This window comes from Doryrhamphus excisus, linkage group LG17 (assembly GCF_037039965.1).
Source record: "Doryrhamphus excisus strain RoL-2023G ecotype Guam linkage group LG17, RoL_Dexc_Guam_v1.1, whole genome shotgun sequence".
Lineage (NCBI taxonomy): Eukaryota > Metazoa > Chordata > Actinopteri > Syngnathiformes > Syngnathidae > Doryrhamphus > Doryrhamphus excisus.
This window is the reverse complement of record NC_136373.1, coordinates 8,904,574-8,922,093: the sequence shown is the minus strand read 5'-3', so window position 1 is coordinate 8,922,093 and position 17,520 is coordinate 8,904,574. Positions and strand designations below refer to the sequence as shown.

The following is a 17,520-nucleotide window of genomic DNA, read 5'->3' as shown; positions in this document are numbered from 1 at the left end:
AGCAATTACCGTAATAACCATAAAACCCATACATTTTAAAAGACGTGGTTTGATCTTGAATGGATGGGCTGTCATTTATAGTGCGTAAGTAGGCGCATTATTTTAGTTGTGTAGAAGAGAAAATACATCGCTTTTGAAACGTAAGTAAATGTCAGAAAGCGGATTCTTCCCCATTGAAGGTATTTTTTGACAACGTGTATGTTTTAGTGTACCTGTGGATTGAACCTCAGGAATTGGCGCCCCTTCCGGAGTAGTGTGAAAATTAGCAAAACACATCTTTGTATATGACTTCTACTGTATTTCAGTTTTTAGCTCACCACCGCAGTCAAGTTTTTTTAATCCCTAATTTACCCTAATTTAAGTAACGTTTTATAAAGGTTATTTACACGGGATTTTATTGAAACATTTAACAATTAGCCACTGCTTGTGATGCGACACATGCTAGGAGACTACATAAACGTCGAGGCTAATGTACTCCTCATGAGCATAATACTATAAATCGGCTTAGTTTTATTTGGAATAACTGACGTCGAACTTCTGTGTCAGTTACATATGGTTGAAGGGTGTGTGTGTGTAGGCAACAGTTTTTTATTCACTTAATTTCAAAACAGTAATAATTCACAAAGTTTTCCCCCCAGATGCTTCTAAGCCGCAAAGCTTGAAGAATAATGACTTCAGAGGTATACAACGTTCGTCATAGAAGTCCAATGCATAGCATGAAGTGTATGGGGTATACTCACACTGAATGCTAAATGACAGCAATGATCATATTTGTAGTTGGAAAAAGCCCTGGATGATGCATTCAAGAGCAGAGACGTTTCAGCTCTGAACAGATTCCTGCGAAGGACTACCAATGAAGCTACGACCATAAAATGTCCCCAACAATTTCTTAACAAACTGGATAAACTTATCACAGAGGTGAGATACGATGCTGTATGCTTCTGAAATTACACAGTTAATGTCTAATTGTGTGTACATTTGATGAAACCACCACATGTAAGTAAGTAAGAGATGTATTAATGCAGAGCTTGGATCAAAAAGACTCCAACACAGCCTGTGGTGGTCTTGCAATCCTACACAAGTGCGGGGGGAACCTCAGATTACCCGATGGAGGTCAAGGACTGTCAGGAATAATAGCTCAAGGCCTAATGAAAAAGATAAGCCTATTAACCACACACACTTTTCGTACACTCTTTATGAAATAAAACAATTAAATCATATTGTTTTGCACATGGTTCAGTGGTTTGAGAAATGCAAGAAACTGTGGATTCAATGCAAGCCACAGTGGGACGAGTCTTTGTCCAGTCTTTCTGAAGATTTCTTTGATGCTGTAATGGTGAGCTTGTGTTTGGCTTTAATTTATTGTACCTTCCTACTGTATTGTGCTTATTGTTATGTGTCTCTGGTTGAGTGACAGGTCGTCCATGGAGCGTCCCTACAAGGTACGTTTCTTCTTGCTTTTCTTGAGTTTATCTCATCCGTAGTGTGAACATATTGTCTACTCTAGACTCCTGATCATGAATGTAAAATAAAATGTCATGACTCATAATGCATTTACAGCGGCTTATGGAATGACCGAGTCCTTCCTGTATCCTATTGGCCAGCTGGTAGTCGATGCCAGAATTTACATCATAATCAAGAAGGAGGTTTGATGCACCACTTATGATGAACATTACTCGCTTATGCTTTTTGTCTATATTCACAAATGTAACTAATAATGTTTTTCTAGGCAATCCGTAAATTTAACATGTTTCTGGAAAAAATCCCGGTGGGGTTGAAGAAAGAAAAGAAGATTCTGAGCTCACAGGAGGCCTCAGATATTATGTAATCACATTTGTAATCTATGTTTATCAATTTAAAGGGGGCCTATTGTGATTTTCCACTTTTCTGACCTATATACAGTATGTTGTTACTGGCCTTATCTTTTTCAGCAGATATTACCGCCACAGACTTCTTTTTATGGGGCTATGTTAAAAATCTCATGTATAGAACAATGATACTTTTTTAATCTCTGAGAGAAATTTAATTTGCTTCTGTAGTATATTGATGACATTTTCAACTTACTACTAGTATTGATATTTATAGGGTAATGAAGACTTTATTGACACACTCATTATTCACATTATTCACACATTATTCTTACTGCATTTACTCTGCTTCATCATATTCTTACAGGACCAAGTTGGCCGGTCAGATATCACATTGCGGGGGTAAATCCTTAACATACCACAATCTCCCTTTATTCATGAATGCACAAAGACAAAATGTAGAACAGTGAGTTAATATTTTATTCATACCTGCACAAAAATGTGGAACAAAGTCTGTTTGTGTCAGATTATGATTTTCAGATCGCTCTGATTGAGGCATTGTTCCGAATGACCACTCCCGACCAGAGAATGGAACTCACGGATCACTGGTTCAGCATGGCTCATGTGGCTGGTGCTTTTGTCCAGATCCAAGTTTCAGAGTTTGAGGCGGTAAAAAATGTCATCTCCATCATGTGCCTTTACAGTTTTTGCACTGCCCTGACCTACACTTTTCTGATTTCAGGATTGTCGCAGGTTTCTGAACTTTGTGAATGGAATACAAGGAGACAGGAGAAGGTACACTAGATAGATTTAGTTTAATTAGAACCAGGCTTTCCAAGGTTAACTCTGAAAATCTTAGAAGAGTAAAGTTTGACGTTACAATAATGATGGAGTGTTTATTTCACTGACATATAAATGTCCTCTTGACTACAGAGTTCATTCCTTCCCGTGTTTGAAGGTTTACTTGGACAAGTTTGAGGTCAGTAGCTGTGGCTGTTAAGTACAGTATGTCTGAGTGTCTCAGTATTCAAGCTGGAATGCAGTTCAGGAATTTACTATCGTTAGTGCTGAACATTTGTGCTCATGGTGTGATGCTCAGCTGTTGATGCCTGCGGATGATAAGATGAACGAATTCTGGATTGACTTCAACCTTGGCAGCCAATGCATCTCTTTTTACTTCTCCAATGCTGACGATAAGTCTCAGGTATGTCAAGACTGGCTGTACGTGTGCTTTACACAGCCAAAACCAACTGTGCATCTGAGTGTTATACCTCATGACCTTCTCCACGTAGATAGGCCTGTGGGATACAATATGCATCAGTGACAAGGAAGTCCAAAGTTACACTGTTACAGGTAATCACATACACTATGGACACAAGCACAGCGATACAGCTCTTAATGAACTAATCAATTGGGGTTGGATGAGACTTATTAGATCCCCCTAAATCATGGTTATCCATCATGTTTGTGGGTCCAATTTGGGGAAGACCCCTGTGTCGGCACCCATAAAGTAATAATTGGGCTGACATCAACTTCATTACACACTTGTGGGATTAACGAGATTTTATATTGTCAGCCACTGCACGTTGGAGAAGTGGATAGCTTGTTGGCCACACAGTTAGGAGATTCGGAAGACCTGGGTTTGATTCTCCACTTGGAGAGCTCTGTATGGCGTTTGCATGTGGGTTTTCTCCGGTCACTCTGGTTTTCCTCCCACTTTCCGTAAACATGATGCTTGTTAATTGACTTGGCTGAGCGTGTGAATGGTTGTTTTCTGTACCCCGCCCATTTTCTGCATAAATGTGTACATTTCCTCCAGAGAGGGGAAAGAGACAAGTTCTAAAGTTGCAGCTGACAGAAGTGGTTGTGGCCGGTGTGGTCGAAGGATCAAGTCTTGTTGTCCACTTCAGCTCTGCCTTGGACATCCTGCAAACTGTTGGTTACGTCTATGGAAGCAAAAAGAACAAAGTAAAGCACATTGGACATGTTTTTTCTTAACATTTATAAGCACAAGTGTATTTAGTTGTGTTTTAAACTTATTCGTAATAAACACATAAAATACAGAAGTAGTATGGAGAAGTTCCTGGCAACCATGTATGACTAACATTTGTAATTGAGCCTGTTTGGGTATTTGCATAAAAAAGTCTTATCTCCTACAGACCTTGGCAGTAAAGACATCTGTTGCAGAGACCACAGTAAATGTTATCATGGAGGGCAACTCCCAGGTATGGCGCACAGTCAATATGAACAGTATGGTTAGAACGAATGTTAACCACTTATATCGTGACGTGAATGTGTTTTGTCTCTCTCAAGCAGGCCGTTGTTCCAGAGAGTCAGCTGTCCCCTGGTGACAGCGACAAAAACAACGCCTCCAGCCTTTTGCGTGTGCAGCCTCCATCAGCGCAGGCGAAAGACTTTTGTTGTACCTCATCTAGTACTCCATATAAATTGTCTACTTCCTGGTTTTCTGCCCCCACAAAGATGAGGATTTCAGAGTCAACCATCTTCATCAACAGCAGTTCCAAAGGGAGTGTACATGGTGGAAGTGTCCTTTCAGGTGGAATACCTTCAAGTACAGGTATGTGACACTAGACCGGTACTTGTTGGGCGGGTCCTCCAGGGGGGCATGGTGAACTGCCAGGTGGGCCGTGAGAGGCAGGGAGTACTATCAATCTTAGTGCAGACCTGCCAACATGTACAAATTTATTGTACTCGACGTGCAGTTTGACTCTTTAATACGCCTGGTTCACAGCTCTCCATTTTGTTTAATTTTCCTGGTTTCAGTTTTGAATTCAGTCTGTGGATGACACATAAAAAAATAGATATTATCAACCTCTCAATAGTATTTTTAATTGGAGGGGGGGGGGCATGCCAGAAGAAAACTGAGAACCACTGCACTAGACCATAACAATGAGTATCTTTATAATCAGTAGTCAAACACTGACTACTTGTTTGCTTAAACAAATGACATTCTCAGTTATTGCCTCTTTGTGCATGGGGACAGGGAAACCATCTCTGGAGATGTTACCTGCTTCTGATAGAAAGAGAGAAAATAACCTAGCAGAAGAAAAGCCTTCTGATGAAACCTTCAGCCACAGCACTTCACGTAACAGCACAGAATCAGTTGGCACAAGAAAACGGGTATGCCTATGGAATGTTCCCCCTTTTCCAAGAAAAGTGGACTTCCCCTTTAAGATTGTGTGTGTGTGTGTGTGTGTGTGTATACATACACACAGTATATGCATAATGTACGTGTAGATTATTATTTTAAGTGCTATGTGCATAATTGTGCTATTCCCTGTGATGTTATGATGCCAGCTGATAATATTCATGCCAGCTTGTAAATTAAATCATGAATCGCCTTGCATTATTAACTTTTTCTATCTCTCTTGCAGAACATACCAGTGATAGCAACAGGAATGATGCAAGCAGGACAGGGCACAGAACAGTCTCAGGGTAATTCATTGCCAGGCAGTTTAATCTGAAAGTAAACACAGGGCTGGGGATCTTGGGGTACCTCACAATCCATTGCGATTTGAAATACGTGGTTCATGGTAATGTCAATATCCGGCAGATACAACAATTTCATAGGTTATATTTTGCATCATATTTTAAGTACAAATAGCTGTTGTGCAAAAACAATAAAATTGTTTTGTGCAACATAAATGTTAACCGGATCAGACCCTTTTGTTGATCATCAGAGAAACAACACTGTGTTACTCACATCTCTTTTTTACAGAGGATTGTTTTGTGCCGGACACCCAGCCTCTCACTGAAAGAAATGAGTAAGGACCAACATACATTCAATTTGGAATATGTATTTAGTGTATAGTGTTTATCAGATAATGATTCTTTCTTGAAACTTGCAGGTCTCACTGGAGGAAAATGTCAGTTTCAGATATTCTCAAGATGCCTACACAAAAAATGTGTTATCTGCCAAATCCCGGTAAGCAATTTGTGCACAATTGGTGTAATTTTTAAAAGCTGGTAAGTGCACCTAAACAAAAACACCTTCTTCTTGGTGATTAAAATATGTTAAAACACACACTTTCATCTGTGTAGAACTATGTTCCAATTTGCCAAAGAACCAGAGGTGCCCCTCATCTGCTCCAAAGATTCCAGACCCAGCTAGTATAAAGCAGTTTCATACCCACGCCGCCCAGCAGCCAAAAGAGGTCATCAGTCGTAAAAACCCTGAAAACCCTGATCTTGGGCCAAAGGAAGCTACCATAGCCATGGCATTAAGGTCTGATGGAAAGGGCTCCACAGGAAAACACAATGGGGACTCATCTGCTTCCAAACTGCGCAAAGACGTTCTTGTTGAAGGAAAAGACCCGGACAATGAAAAGCGCAGCGGCAAGCTATTATTGGTAACAGATGTCCTACCAGTCAAAGCTCCAATCAAGGCATCCATATACAACCAGGAGAGAACACCAAACAAGGTTATGCATTGTTGCTTTCTGTAATCCAAGGTCATATTTCTTCACTCCTACATTGTCAAATGTTACATGCAACGTCTGGGGGACACAACAATGTTGGATGATGGAATTATGTTATGACGTTACCCAGATGTAAATTAGTGTAATCAAACCTCGACATGACTTATTGCAGGTTCAACCTCTAATCATCACCATGACGGAAATCCAAATTACATTATCCAAATTACTGTTACACCAATCGCAAATTGGTGTAACAGCATTCTGATATTATATCTCATGTTTGATTCATTTAGAGAAGTGCAAAGGTTACAGGGAACATGGTGGAACTCATCTCAAGGCATTATACCAGGAACAACCAAACCAAAGAAAAAGTTGGAACTGTTCCTCGCCGCTGGATTCCATTCAATGTTAACAGGTATACAGTGCACACACTTGTGTTGTCCTATGACAGTTGCTTTTAGTGGGTTGTCTTTGTTCAACTGTGTAAATAGGCAACTCTTTAATATGAGCTGCGTTCCATCTGGTAAAGTAAGTAACAGCTACTTTTATTGATTTATCATGGTGAGTCACTACCTTGAAGTTATTGATAATTGTACCTGCTGCAGAAAAATGTTGAAGCACGAGATGGAACCAAGTCCCACAGTAGAGATGAATCAAATTCTACTAATCAGAGGTGATTACGTTCATCTTGAGAAGTTGACATTTTATACCAAATGTTTTTCATACTTTTTTCTGTTGTACAGAAAAGATGTGTTTTCATTTAGTACCGATGAACCATTCGGTGCAGGGGTAAATAATACCTTTCTGTCTTATAATACCTGAATGCTTGATAAATTATTAGCTTCTAACTGCTGTGTGTATTGTCATGTTATCTCTGTTTAGGGAAGAGGCAAAATACTCATTGACAAATCTACAATATCAAACAAGTATGTCTGTTGGCCAAATCCAGGCCATCACTTCACTGAATTATGTGTAATTATTATGAGCATGTTGAAGTATGCGATCAGAAAATCTGCCTCATAGCCTGGTGGTTTTGGTTCGGATCGCAGCTAGTACGTCTCTGTGTGGAGTGGTTTTCTATACGTGCCCTGCAATTGACAATTGTGTGCTTTCATAGACTCCAGCTCACATGTGACCCTAAATGGTATCCATGGTAGAAAATGAATGAATGAATGAATATATTGTAATTATTGTTTACTTTTTGCCAGAAGCCTTCATGACTCCTCAGTGCACCTTAAAACAACTGGGAAAAGACAATCCACAGTATGTTTTATGATATTACATTCGTTTGTTTTTTTTCATTCTGTATATTTGATGTCCTCACAATTTATTCTAACACCAAAGACAATGTAGTAATTGGTGTATAATGCAGTAAATACTTACTACCTATCTTGTCCTGTGGCCTATATTGCAGCTGAAGAAGAAGCAGCTGTTCAGTGATGCAGACACAGACTATGGCACCACCGATGTCAGCTGGTTGAGAGAGTCGAGCAAGAAGCCAAAAATAATTACTTATGGCCGAAAGAAACCAATCACGTCCAAAGCATTCCAGCCATGTAGGCTGTGTATCGTCCTCCTAATCTTATGTCTCAGGTAGTGTCATGTTGATGTGACATGTTTTTATCTTTCTGTCATGGTAGATGAATCCCCGATTTTACCCCCATGCTCTCCAAAACCTGGTAAAAGAAATCCAAGACTCAACAAGGTTGGTCACTATTTTTTTCAAGGTGCATTACAACAGCCATCCACAAGGTGTCATTGTTTCATAGAACTTACCTAATTTGAGGAAGATGGAACAACCAAACATTGTGAAGAAACCCGTGGCAGAACCTGGCAGACCATGCAGTGCTAGAAAGCGACCTCAGCGAGCTGCAGCCTCTGCTAAGAACTACAAGGAGCCAGACACGGATGATAGCCAGTCAGAATTTGACAAACCTTTAACAACTGCGGTAATCTCTCCATTAGCCTGCCTCTGGTACAGAAAATATGGAACACATGCAAGTGCATTTTTACAGTATACATATATACAGTGAAGAAAATAAGTATTTGAACACCCTGCTATTTTGCTATTTCTCCCACTTAGAAATCATGGAGGGGTCTGAAATTTTCATCGTAGGTGCATGTCCACTGTGAGAGAGATAAACTAAAAAGAAAAATCCAGAAATCACAATGCATGATTTTTTAACAATTTATTTGTGTGATACAGCTGCAAATAAGTATTTGAACACCTGTGTATCATCTAGAATTCTGACCCTGAAAGACCTGTTAGTCTGCCCATTAGAAGTCCACCTGCACTCCATGTATCATCCTGAATCAGATGCACCTGTTTGAGGTCGTTAGCTGCATAAAGACACCTGTCCACCCCATACAATCAGTAAGACTTTAACTTGTAACATGGCGAAGACCAAAGAGCTGTCCAAAGACACCAGAGACAAAATTGTACACCTCCACAAGGCTGGAAAGGGCTACGGAGCAATTACCAAGCAGCTTGGTGAAAAAAGGTCCACTGTTGGAGCTATCATTAGAAAATGGAAGAAGCTAAACATGACGGTCAATCTCAATCGGAGTGGAGCCCCATGCAAGATATCACCTCGTGGGGTCTCAATGATTCTAAGAAAGGTGAGGAATCAGCCCAGAACTACACGACAGGACTTGGTCAATGACCTGAAAAGAGCTGGGACCACCGTTTCCAAGGTTACTGTAGGTAATACACTAAGACGTCATGATGTGAAATCATGCATGGCACGAAAGGTTCCCCTGCTTAAACCAGCACATGTCAAGGCCCGTCTTAAGTTTGCATATGACCATTTGGATGATACAGAGGAGTCATGGGAGAAAGTTTTATGGTCAGATGAGACCAAAATAGAACTTTTTGGTCATAATTCCAATAAGCGTGTTTGGAGGAAGAAGAATGAAGAGTACAATCCGAAGAACACCATCCCTACTGTGAAGCATGGGGGTGGTAGCATCATGCTTTGGGGGTGTTTTTCTGCACATGGGACAGGACGAGTGCACTGCATTAAAGAGAGGATGACTGGGGCCGTGTATTGTGAGATTTTGGGGAACAACCTCCTTCCCTCTGTCAGAGCATTGAAGATGGGTCGTGGCTGGGTCTTCCAACACGACAACGACCCGAAGCACACAGCCAGGAAAACCAAGGAGTGGCTCCGTAAGAAGCATATCAAGGTTTTAGCATGGCCCAGCCAGTCTCCAGACCTGAACCCAATCGAAAATCTTTGGAGGGAGCTCAAACTCCGTGTTTCTCAGCGACAGCCCAGAAACCTGACTGATCTAGAGAAGATCTGTGTGGAGGAGTGGGCCAAGATCCCTCCTGCAGTGTGTGCAAACCTGGTGAAAAACTACAGGAAACGTTTGACCTCTGTAATAGCAAACAAAGGCTACTGTACCAAATATTAACATTCATTTTCTCAGGTGTTCAAATACTTATTAGCAGCTGTATCACACAAATAAATTGTTAAAAAATCATGCATTGTGATTTCTGGATTTTTCTTTTTAGTTTATCTCTCTCACAGTGGACATGCACCTACGATGAAAATTTCAGACCCCTCCATGATTTCTAAGTGGGAGAAATAGCAAAATAGCAGGGTGTTCAAATACTTATTTTCTTCACTGTATATTACAGTATATTTGTTGTCAGCCTATGATAGTGATTTGACAAAGTTTAACTACTGAGGTATATTTCTGATGGTGTTTTCTTAATCTATAGGCTATTGTAATAACAGCATGACTGAAAATTGTTGATCGTTTCTATGGGACTGCTTTAGTGTGTGTATACACTACAGATTGGATACCGGATTGAATGATTATCTCATTCAGTCTGTCTTAGGCATCCACATATTTGAGCACATATACATAAACTTGCATTAAGATATGAATTTTCTTCACCAACAGATACACAAAGTTATTGTTCGTGACAACAAGTCCAATGCTGCAAAGATTCAAGCCCGAGAACAGACGACCATGTCAAAGTGTCCTCCTGCCCACCGGACCTCTCCTCCCTCTATCGAGAAGATGCGGTGTAAGATGCTACATTATATTAATGACCTTGGTCAATTAGTCATTCATTCATATTGCTGGAGCCTATCCCAGCTGTCTTCGAGTGAGAGGCAGGGTACACCCTGGACTGGTCGCCAGCCAATCACAGGGCACATATAGACAAACAACCATTCACACTCACATTCATACCAGACAATTTGGAGTTGCCAATTAATGTAGCTTGTTTTTGGAATGTGGGAGGAAGCCGCAGTCCCCGGAGAAAACCCATGCATGCACGGGGAGAACATACAAACGCCACACAGAGCTGGTGGTATTGAACTCGGGTCTCCCAGTTGTGTGGCCTGCGCGCTAACCACTCGCTGCCGTGCAGCCCACCTTGGTCAATTAGATAAAAGTAATTTCTTCATCACTTCTTAACATACTTCATGGCAAATCAAGATGATTTCATAGTTGTATTAGTAACATAACTATGTTTAACAAGCATAACTTTTGCTTTGATATACGCTAAATGTAAAATGTATGCAAACCGTGTGGAATTGTTTATCTTAATATAAAAACATGCTAATCAAGGTTCCACTGTACAAAATTGTGTCGAGTATGGTATGTACAGTATGTATTCATGTTGATGAAGTGTTGCTTTTCAAGCTCCAATTTTTTTCCTCTCTAAATGTAAAATAAGTCATTTATTGAGCATTTAAGCCAGCTGTTTGAACTGTGCTTATTTTTAACGCTTCCAGTACATGCAAGGTCCAACCAGTCGCTGGATTTGCCCTGCTCTCCTCTTCTCAGCCTGCGAGGGTCCCCACTCTGTTCTTCCTCACACCTTGCCTGCCAGAAAGCCTTACCAATCTCCAGGCTACCTAAACATCACTCCAAATTCAGTGACAAAATAGACTCTTTCTTCTTAAGTGGAACATCCCCCAAGGCAATAGAGGTAATACAATTTTTGCAATCAGTATACACATTCTATTGCGTGCCACTACTATGATATGTGGGGCAGAGTAGCTAAGTCAAGTTCTCCGGGCCTGAGTTTGACACGTGATCTAGATGGAACTGTTTCATTAGTCGATTATTTCTTAAGTTTCTATATTTCCTGTACTCCTTTTTCACATCAAATTGCTTTCTTTTGTCTGTTTGTTTGCAGACAAACATAAGCGGTACAGGAGATGGATGGATGCATGGATGTCCGATCCAACAGCGATTGTCCTCATCTCCTCAGTCCCCTCTGTCAATGTCTCCCTGTCTCCAGTTGACATCCACAAAGCTGCCAGCCACCTCCTGTACTCCCCATGTATCATTCCCTGAAGTCAACACCAGTCATCACCTCCACTGTAGCTTCAGTCAGACATCTAATGTATCTCAGTTTTCCCTGAGTCTGTCATCTTTATGCTCCAGTAGAATTAAGCAAAGCCCAATTGCTCCACAGGATGTTTGTCAGAAAACAGAGGTTGGTTCTACTGTATGTATGTATGTGTGTCTTGTCTCATAGATTGGTGTTGTTGTTTAATTATTGTGACCATCAAACATGAAATAATGCATTATTTTCCCTTCTAACAGAAAGCACCCCATTCAGACAAAGATTCGACACATAGCCACGTCTCAGGTAAGAGTTTGTGTGCCTTTTAGCTTTGCATTTAAATGCTATCACATTTAAGCAGTTGAAATTAAGACAATTATATTAAGCAATATATGGACCTGGAATATAATCAAATATGTTTTACAAAGAACCCTTATTTTAAGAATTGTAACCAGTAGACTTTGTGATAGGACCCAATCGAAAGCGCAGCCTTCCCTTGTCCAGTAGCTCTGAGGAGGAGGAAGAAGAGAGAGAGGAAAAAAAAGCAAGAAGGAAGCACCCTTCTCGATTAAAACCTCGCAAGTTGCTCAACTCTTGTAAGAAAAAAGATGATGCATGCACACATCGGTATTCTTTTCCCCTAAATTACATAAAAGTGAACACTTGGGGCTCTAACTTCGTGGACGAGGCGCAGGCGTGCCGCACCTGCCCTTCGACGCGCCAACAGGGTGTGGCCAGCGTACAGCGCCAAGCTGAAAATGTGGACACCTACCCTGGTGTGCCCCCATGCCATCTTTGCGCAGTCCAGTCTACCAAATTGGCTGTGTACAGTGAAGCACTGGACCAAGTTACCACTGCGTGGGCTGCAATGCACGCCACCACCCTGCGCCATCATGCGCTGCCCCACGAAATTAGCCCACAGTGTTTTTCGGATTTCATTTTGTAATGATACTTAAAAATACTTTAAAAATGCAGCTTGTGGCATGCATATGCTTTGGAAGGTATGATGATAAAGTTGAATTTCCTGAATCGCTCCTGTGGCTTGTGTGTCCTCTAAAGTCGCTGAGGTGTTGGCTGAAGGTGAGATGAGCCAGGCGTTGTCCACCTCCTTCACAGTGTCGTCAAGTCATTGGGATGCTGATGGGGAAGATCAAGACATGGAGGTTTTGGAGCTACCGGATGTCTTAGTTAACCCCAGTAAACTATGTCAGCAATTCAGCTCCGAACTAAGGAACAAGTTCAAGGTTGGACACATACAGTATATACAGTGGAACAATGGTTACCGTACGTCCCGGTTAGCATGTTTTTTGTTTAAAAGTTTGCACCATCGTTTTTCCTCGGTTTACGTACATTTTGGCAGAGTGTACAATATGGCATGAGTATTGCTGCAGTATTAATACACTGCGTGAGTCCAACTGTGTTTTTAATTCATTTTTATTAGAAAATATCATTAGCTTGCTAACCACATGGCAACTGGAACCGGAAGTTAGCTATTTCGGCCATCTGTGATGTTTTAGTGATTAACTCTCAAACATGTTCACACAAAAAACAATTTTGTAGTTTTTAAATTATACTTTTACACAAAATAATTATGAATACATATAAATGATGAATGAAAGGGTTAAATTAACATTTAAGGTTACTTTTACCTTCATTGAGGACATGGCTGTTCCCAAAGACCCGCCCCTTCAGTGCCACCTTCTTTTTTTGGCATATGTCATGTTTCGCAACTTCTATCAAAAATGCTGCTACATGCAACTTTCTTTGGTTCCATTTTGGGTTACTGAGGTGACAAGCATGATTGAATTGAAGAAATAACTTATGGCAAAACAGGAAGCTGGTGGTAAATAGGAAGATATTGAGCTCGCTGCCACTTAGTGTTTTTGGGAACAGTTGTGTCAAGAATCACACCTTTCATGAAAAGTATCCTTACATGTTCATTTATCGCTTTCATTAAAATGTATAATTGTTCTATTCATGTCAAACGATGAATGGATGAATAAGATGCCCCTTGATTAATCTGAAGGGGGGAGGAAGGGGAACAACAAGAGGAGACGGAAAACATAAAGTAATTGTTTAACTATAACAACGTGTTTTGTGTTAACACTTTTCACCTTGTGGAATGGATTTATAAAATTTACATTTTTGCTATTACTGCTATATTCTATTACAGACTTGGCCATAATAACAGTCCCTGATAACACTACGTATGTGTTTTTTAAAAGCATTTGTTAATTGTTTATGAACTTGTCTATGAAATGCTTTTTCATTTAGAATCGCTTTAAAATTATGGATGGTTACAACAAGCAGGGGATTAAGGCTGTAGAGCAACATGTCTCCTCTTTCAGCATGCAACTTGGCAAACACAGGTCAGTAAGTATTTACTTAATGTTGCAAATGACACATTTTTGGATCATATGACTCGTCCTGTAATGCTCACACAATGAATTAAATATAGCTCAACCTCTGTACTTGTTTTCCTCCAAATTGTTTCTCTTTTAAATTTATATTGTGTGTTTTCTGTGCACTCTGCAGGACTCAGCAGCTTGAAGCAGTTAAGGCAGTCCTCCTGGATGAGCTCTACAAACTGGAGCAGGGGAACGCTGTGCTGAATAGCATGGAGAAAGACCTAAGTGTAGATCACATTGTTCCTCTGTTCCCCTTTCGCTCCCTCTCACACATGCAGTACACACACAAACCAAATAGTATTGAGTCAGATGAGATTCCCACTATATGCTCTCTTGTGACTTCACCAATGTGTGACGAGTGTTTTGCCCCTTTCACAGATATACTGGAAAAAGCAGTGCATATCTTTCCAATCTTATCGAGAGGAGGAAACCAAGAGGTAAAAAAAAAAAACAAGTTATATTCCTATAGACAACCAACCATTCACACTCACATTCATACCATGAACATTTGGAGTCACCAATTAACCAAACATGCATGTTTTTGGAATGTGGGAGGAAACTGATATAGCCAGAGTAAACCCACGCACGCATGGGTAGAACATGCAAACTCCATACACGGAGAATGGAACCCACTCCTGACTGTGTGGCCTACATGCTAACCACTCAACCACCATATGGCCATGGATCAATCTATGCTTTCACTTTTAAGTCCCAAAATACAAGAAAACTCTCCAACAACACCAGAAAGAGATTGTTGTAGTGGCTTTTGAGAAAATAAGTTGCCATTTAGCAGCAAAGTTACCAACTTGGAAACACTGATTACAACGACTGCTTTGATTGTTCCATCCAGTCAGGAGGTCCTGAAGAGAGCCCTCCAGAATGACATGTGTCCAAGCTTGGAGTATGAGGAGCGATTGTTCACATCCCAGGTCTGAACTTTTTACAGACACCCATCTACAGTACTTCATTGGCTTTGTTTTAGATTCAGACTGATTGACTGACTCACTGTAGCCAACTGCCAACAAGCTTCCACTGAAGAATAGGTCTACTTATTGTTTTTAGAACCTCTCACTTATGCGTGTTTTGTAATCACTGCATTACATGACCAGCATTTTGTTGTCATCTTATGAGTAACACTTAACAATAAGGTAGATACAATTTCAGTAGCTAATGAGGAACAAACCTGCCTAACCCTAACTATGATTCATTAGTTCCTCAGCAACTACTCTAAATGTATGTGCCTGAGTTCCTCAGTGACTACTCCAGTTATTAGTTCTTCATTAGTTCATCTGTAACTATTTTTGTGTACCTTATTGTAAAGTGAGACCAACTTATGTCCTGTGTCATATCTTGTGTGTGTGTGCCCGCTCATGTGGTCTGCATATCCCTTGACATTGGACCACTCTGCTGCTGTTTCAAGATGGCTCTGATTAGGAAAGACTTAAAAACAATTCAAGAGAGACTTCTCAAAAAGATGGTAAGTGGGCATGACACCCGTGATCCTGTTTAACATCGACTGGTGGAGTTTTTTATTTTTGCAATTGTCATACATGAGATCTTAACTGGAAAAAGTTCCCTACTTGGTGGAGTAAAACTGCTTTCATTCAATTGCTGAAAAGAATGCATGAGAAAATTTAGAAGTTGTCCTGTGGGATACGTTGTGGTCAACTGTACATTTGCTGTTCCAGAGAATCTGTGATTGTGGATGGAAGGTTTTCACTGTGGTTGTGTGCATTTTGCAGCAAGAGGAGGAGTTTCAGAGTGTGAAGAGAAGTCTGCGCATGCTGCTCTTCCCTGATGGAGCATGTGACTGACTGTTCTTCCAGAGATGTCGATGCATTAAGGTTCTGTAGGTCATCACATAGTGCGATGTTATGTTTATGATGCATGATGTTCTTTTCGGTATGTTTATATGGTATTAGTCAAATGTAAACTGTCCTCATTCTGACAGAAGTTGTGAAATTCTGCATTTTCAATTAACAATTTTAATTAAATAATGAGACGCATGTTTAAAAAGACGCATGAGCCTTTCTTTAAAAAAAAGACTTAGTATTTTGAAGAGAAATAGTGCTTACAAAGGGAGTTCTCTTTTCAATGACAACATAGACATACTGTATGTATAATGAATATCAAATCAATCTCCGGTCCAAGTGACACATTATTTATGAAAAGTTGGTCACATGCACAGCGTCATGTCACTACACTTCTTGTCATGTCCATGAAACAGTACAAAAGAAAACAACACTGACCCATTGACAAGATTGTTTTTTTTTCTTTCCTTGTCGCCTCTCATCCTGAGAATCAGAGGCTGCATCAAAGTGCTCCTCCTCCTCCAGCCTGCTACTATCAGTAAAGGCCAGGAGGTACTGTAGGTCTCCAGGACAGGACGGCATGAGTGTCATCTCCTGTCCAAGCTGGAAGAAAATTACAGTCTCGCTGAAGACGGGAAACACTCCTGGCTTGTCGACACAGCGGATTCAGAACATCTCTTCACAGAAGAAAGTCTAGGTTGTCATGGCCGGTGGAACCTGAAGAGACAAACATGAATTAAGTCATCACAGCTTGCTCAGATTTTAGCTATCAATACTCTATTTTTAGCCACATGAGTGCATGTGCGGCAGGATCGTGTGCACTGGGTCACTGTTACAGCACGAGCCCCGTGTTCCAAACAAGCTTAGCCAAGCACGATTTACCATTTTATAATTCCCTCCCCCTGACCCCTACTGACTCCGAGGCACTTCCATCTATCTTTAGCTCTCCTGTTCTCCTTAGATGAGTAAGGAGAGCTAATTTTAGTCCATTGCCCCACCGAATAGAGCACTCAATGGGATTTCAATAGATGCTACCCTCACACGCCTCGGAAGACGAACCTCGTTAGGTGTTTGCTGGATGCATGTACTTCCATCTCAGTGCTTTTGAACTCGTTCAACTCTTTCCGGATTGCAGCCTGCCAGGAAGAGCAAAGATAGCGTTTGCAATGCGACAGGTTTCATGGGTGAACGGGTGAATAAGGAAGTGTTATCAGGTTATAATAGTGCTACCTTGTCTGCTGCCGAGAGCCTAGTCCAGGGCTTGTCTGCTCTCCTGTCGTAGTCCTGAGCCTTGGCCACTTCCACATAATCACTGAAGCGGATCAGAATCTTTCTGTCCCGAAGTTCATCGACTGTGGGCCGCTGGTTGAGCTGCAAATTTATACAAGTTAAGTCACCCAGACATCCTTATCTTCATAACAGCACCAACATTTTGAACAGTTTTATACCTTTCTGTTTAGCCTCTGTTTGATCTCCCTCCTCTCCTCCTGTTCTATCTGGTCATTTCTCTCTACAGGGGAAAATACATGTAGAACAAGGTCAGGTTTTCATTACCACAAAAACTACTTCACTGAAGTGAAAAAATGTTTTCACTTTGTGAGGTGTGGCATTCCTACATTTTAAAGTGAATGATGCCTGGTTTTTAACTCACTCACTCACTGCCAAAGATGTCCTTAGATGTCTTTTCAAAGAGTAACCTTGCCTGCCAATTTTGCTTGTTTTTGTGAGAGCTACAGATCA

General features: G+C 40.8%; 2 protein-coding genes and 1 long non-coding RNA gene across 3 annotated transcripts in view; 2 read left to right on the top strand and 1 right to left on the bottom strand.

Annotated features, from left to right (window-relative positions):
- Window positions 1–32: 32 nt before the first annotated feature.
- sycp2 (synaptonemal complex protein 2) lies at window positions 33–15,984 on the top strand. Its single transcript, XM_078798006.1, has 39 exons — window positions 33–140; window positions 639–680; window positions 778–918; window positions 1,026–1,157; window positions 1,232–1,336; window positions 1,418–1,442; window positions 1,561–1,646; window positions 1,730–1,824; window positions 2,176–2,210; window positions 2,335–2,477; window positions 2,551–2,603; window positions 2,742–2,787; window positions 2,908–3,012; window positions 3,101–3,161; window positions 3,628–3,776; window positions 3,968–4,033; window positions 4,125–4,386; window positions 4,813–4,949; window positions 5,204–5,264; window positions 5,510–5,523; window positions 6,541–6,662; window positions 6,739–6,775; window positions 6,853–6,920; window positions 7,130–7,136; window positions 7,662–7,840; window positions 7,934–7,952; window positions 8,017–8,196; window positions 10,160–10,286; window positions 11,002–11,198; window positions 11,409–11,711; window positions 11,822–11,867; window positions 12,032–12,157; window positions 12,621–12,805; window positions 13,836–13,930; window positions 14,097–14,196; window positions 14,348–14,406; window positions 14,820–14,898; window positions 15,390–15,446; window positions 15,712–15,984. The coding sequence occupies exons 2-39, from the start codon at window positions 669–671 to the stop codon at window positions 15,781–15,783; spliced, it is 3,786 nt and encodes a 1,261-aa protein (XP_078654132.1). The 5' UTR covers window positions 33–140; window positions 639–668; the 3' UTR covers window positions 15,784–15,984.
- On the top strand, window positions 5,547–6,362 carry LOC144901950 (uncharacterized). Its single transcript, XR_013630146.1, has 3 exons — window positions 5,547–5,593; window positions 5,678–5,754; window positions 5,871–6,362. It is a non-coding gene; the product is annotated as an uncharacterized LOC144901950 (long non-coding RNA).
- phactr3a (phosphatase and actin regulator 3a) overlaps window positions 15,961–17,520 on the bottom strand; it is a 19,286-nt gene continuing 17,726 nt past the window's right edge. The window contains exons 9-12 of the mRNA XM_058085710.2: window positions 17,229–17,290; window positions 17,011–17,151; window positions 16,840–16,916; window positions 15,961–16,497 (exon numbers count right to left, since the gene is read on the bottom strand). Of these exons, the coding sequence (XP_057941693.2) occupies window positions 16,482–16,497; window positions 16,840–16,916; window positions 17,011–17,151; window positions 17,229–17,290 (296 nt within the window). The 3' untranslated portion in view covers window positions 15,961–16,481. The remainder of the gene's footprint in view (window positions 16,498–16,839; window positions 16,917–17,010; window positions 17,152–17,228; window positions 17,291–17,520) is intronic.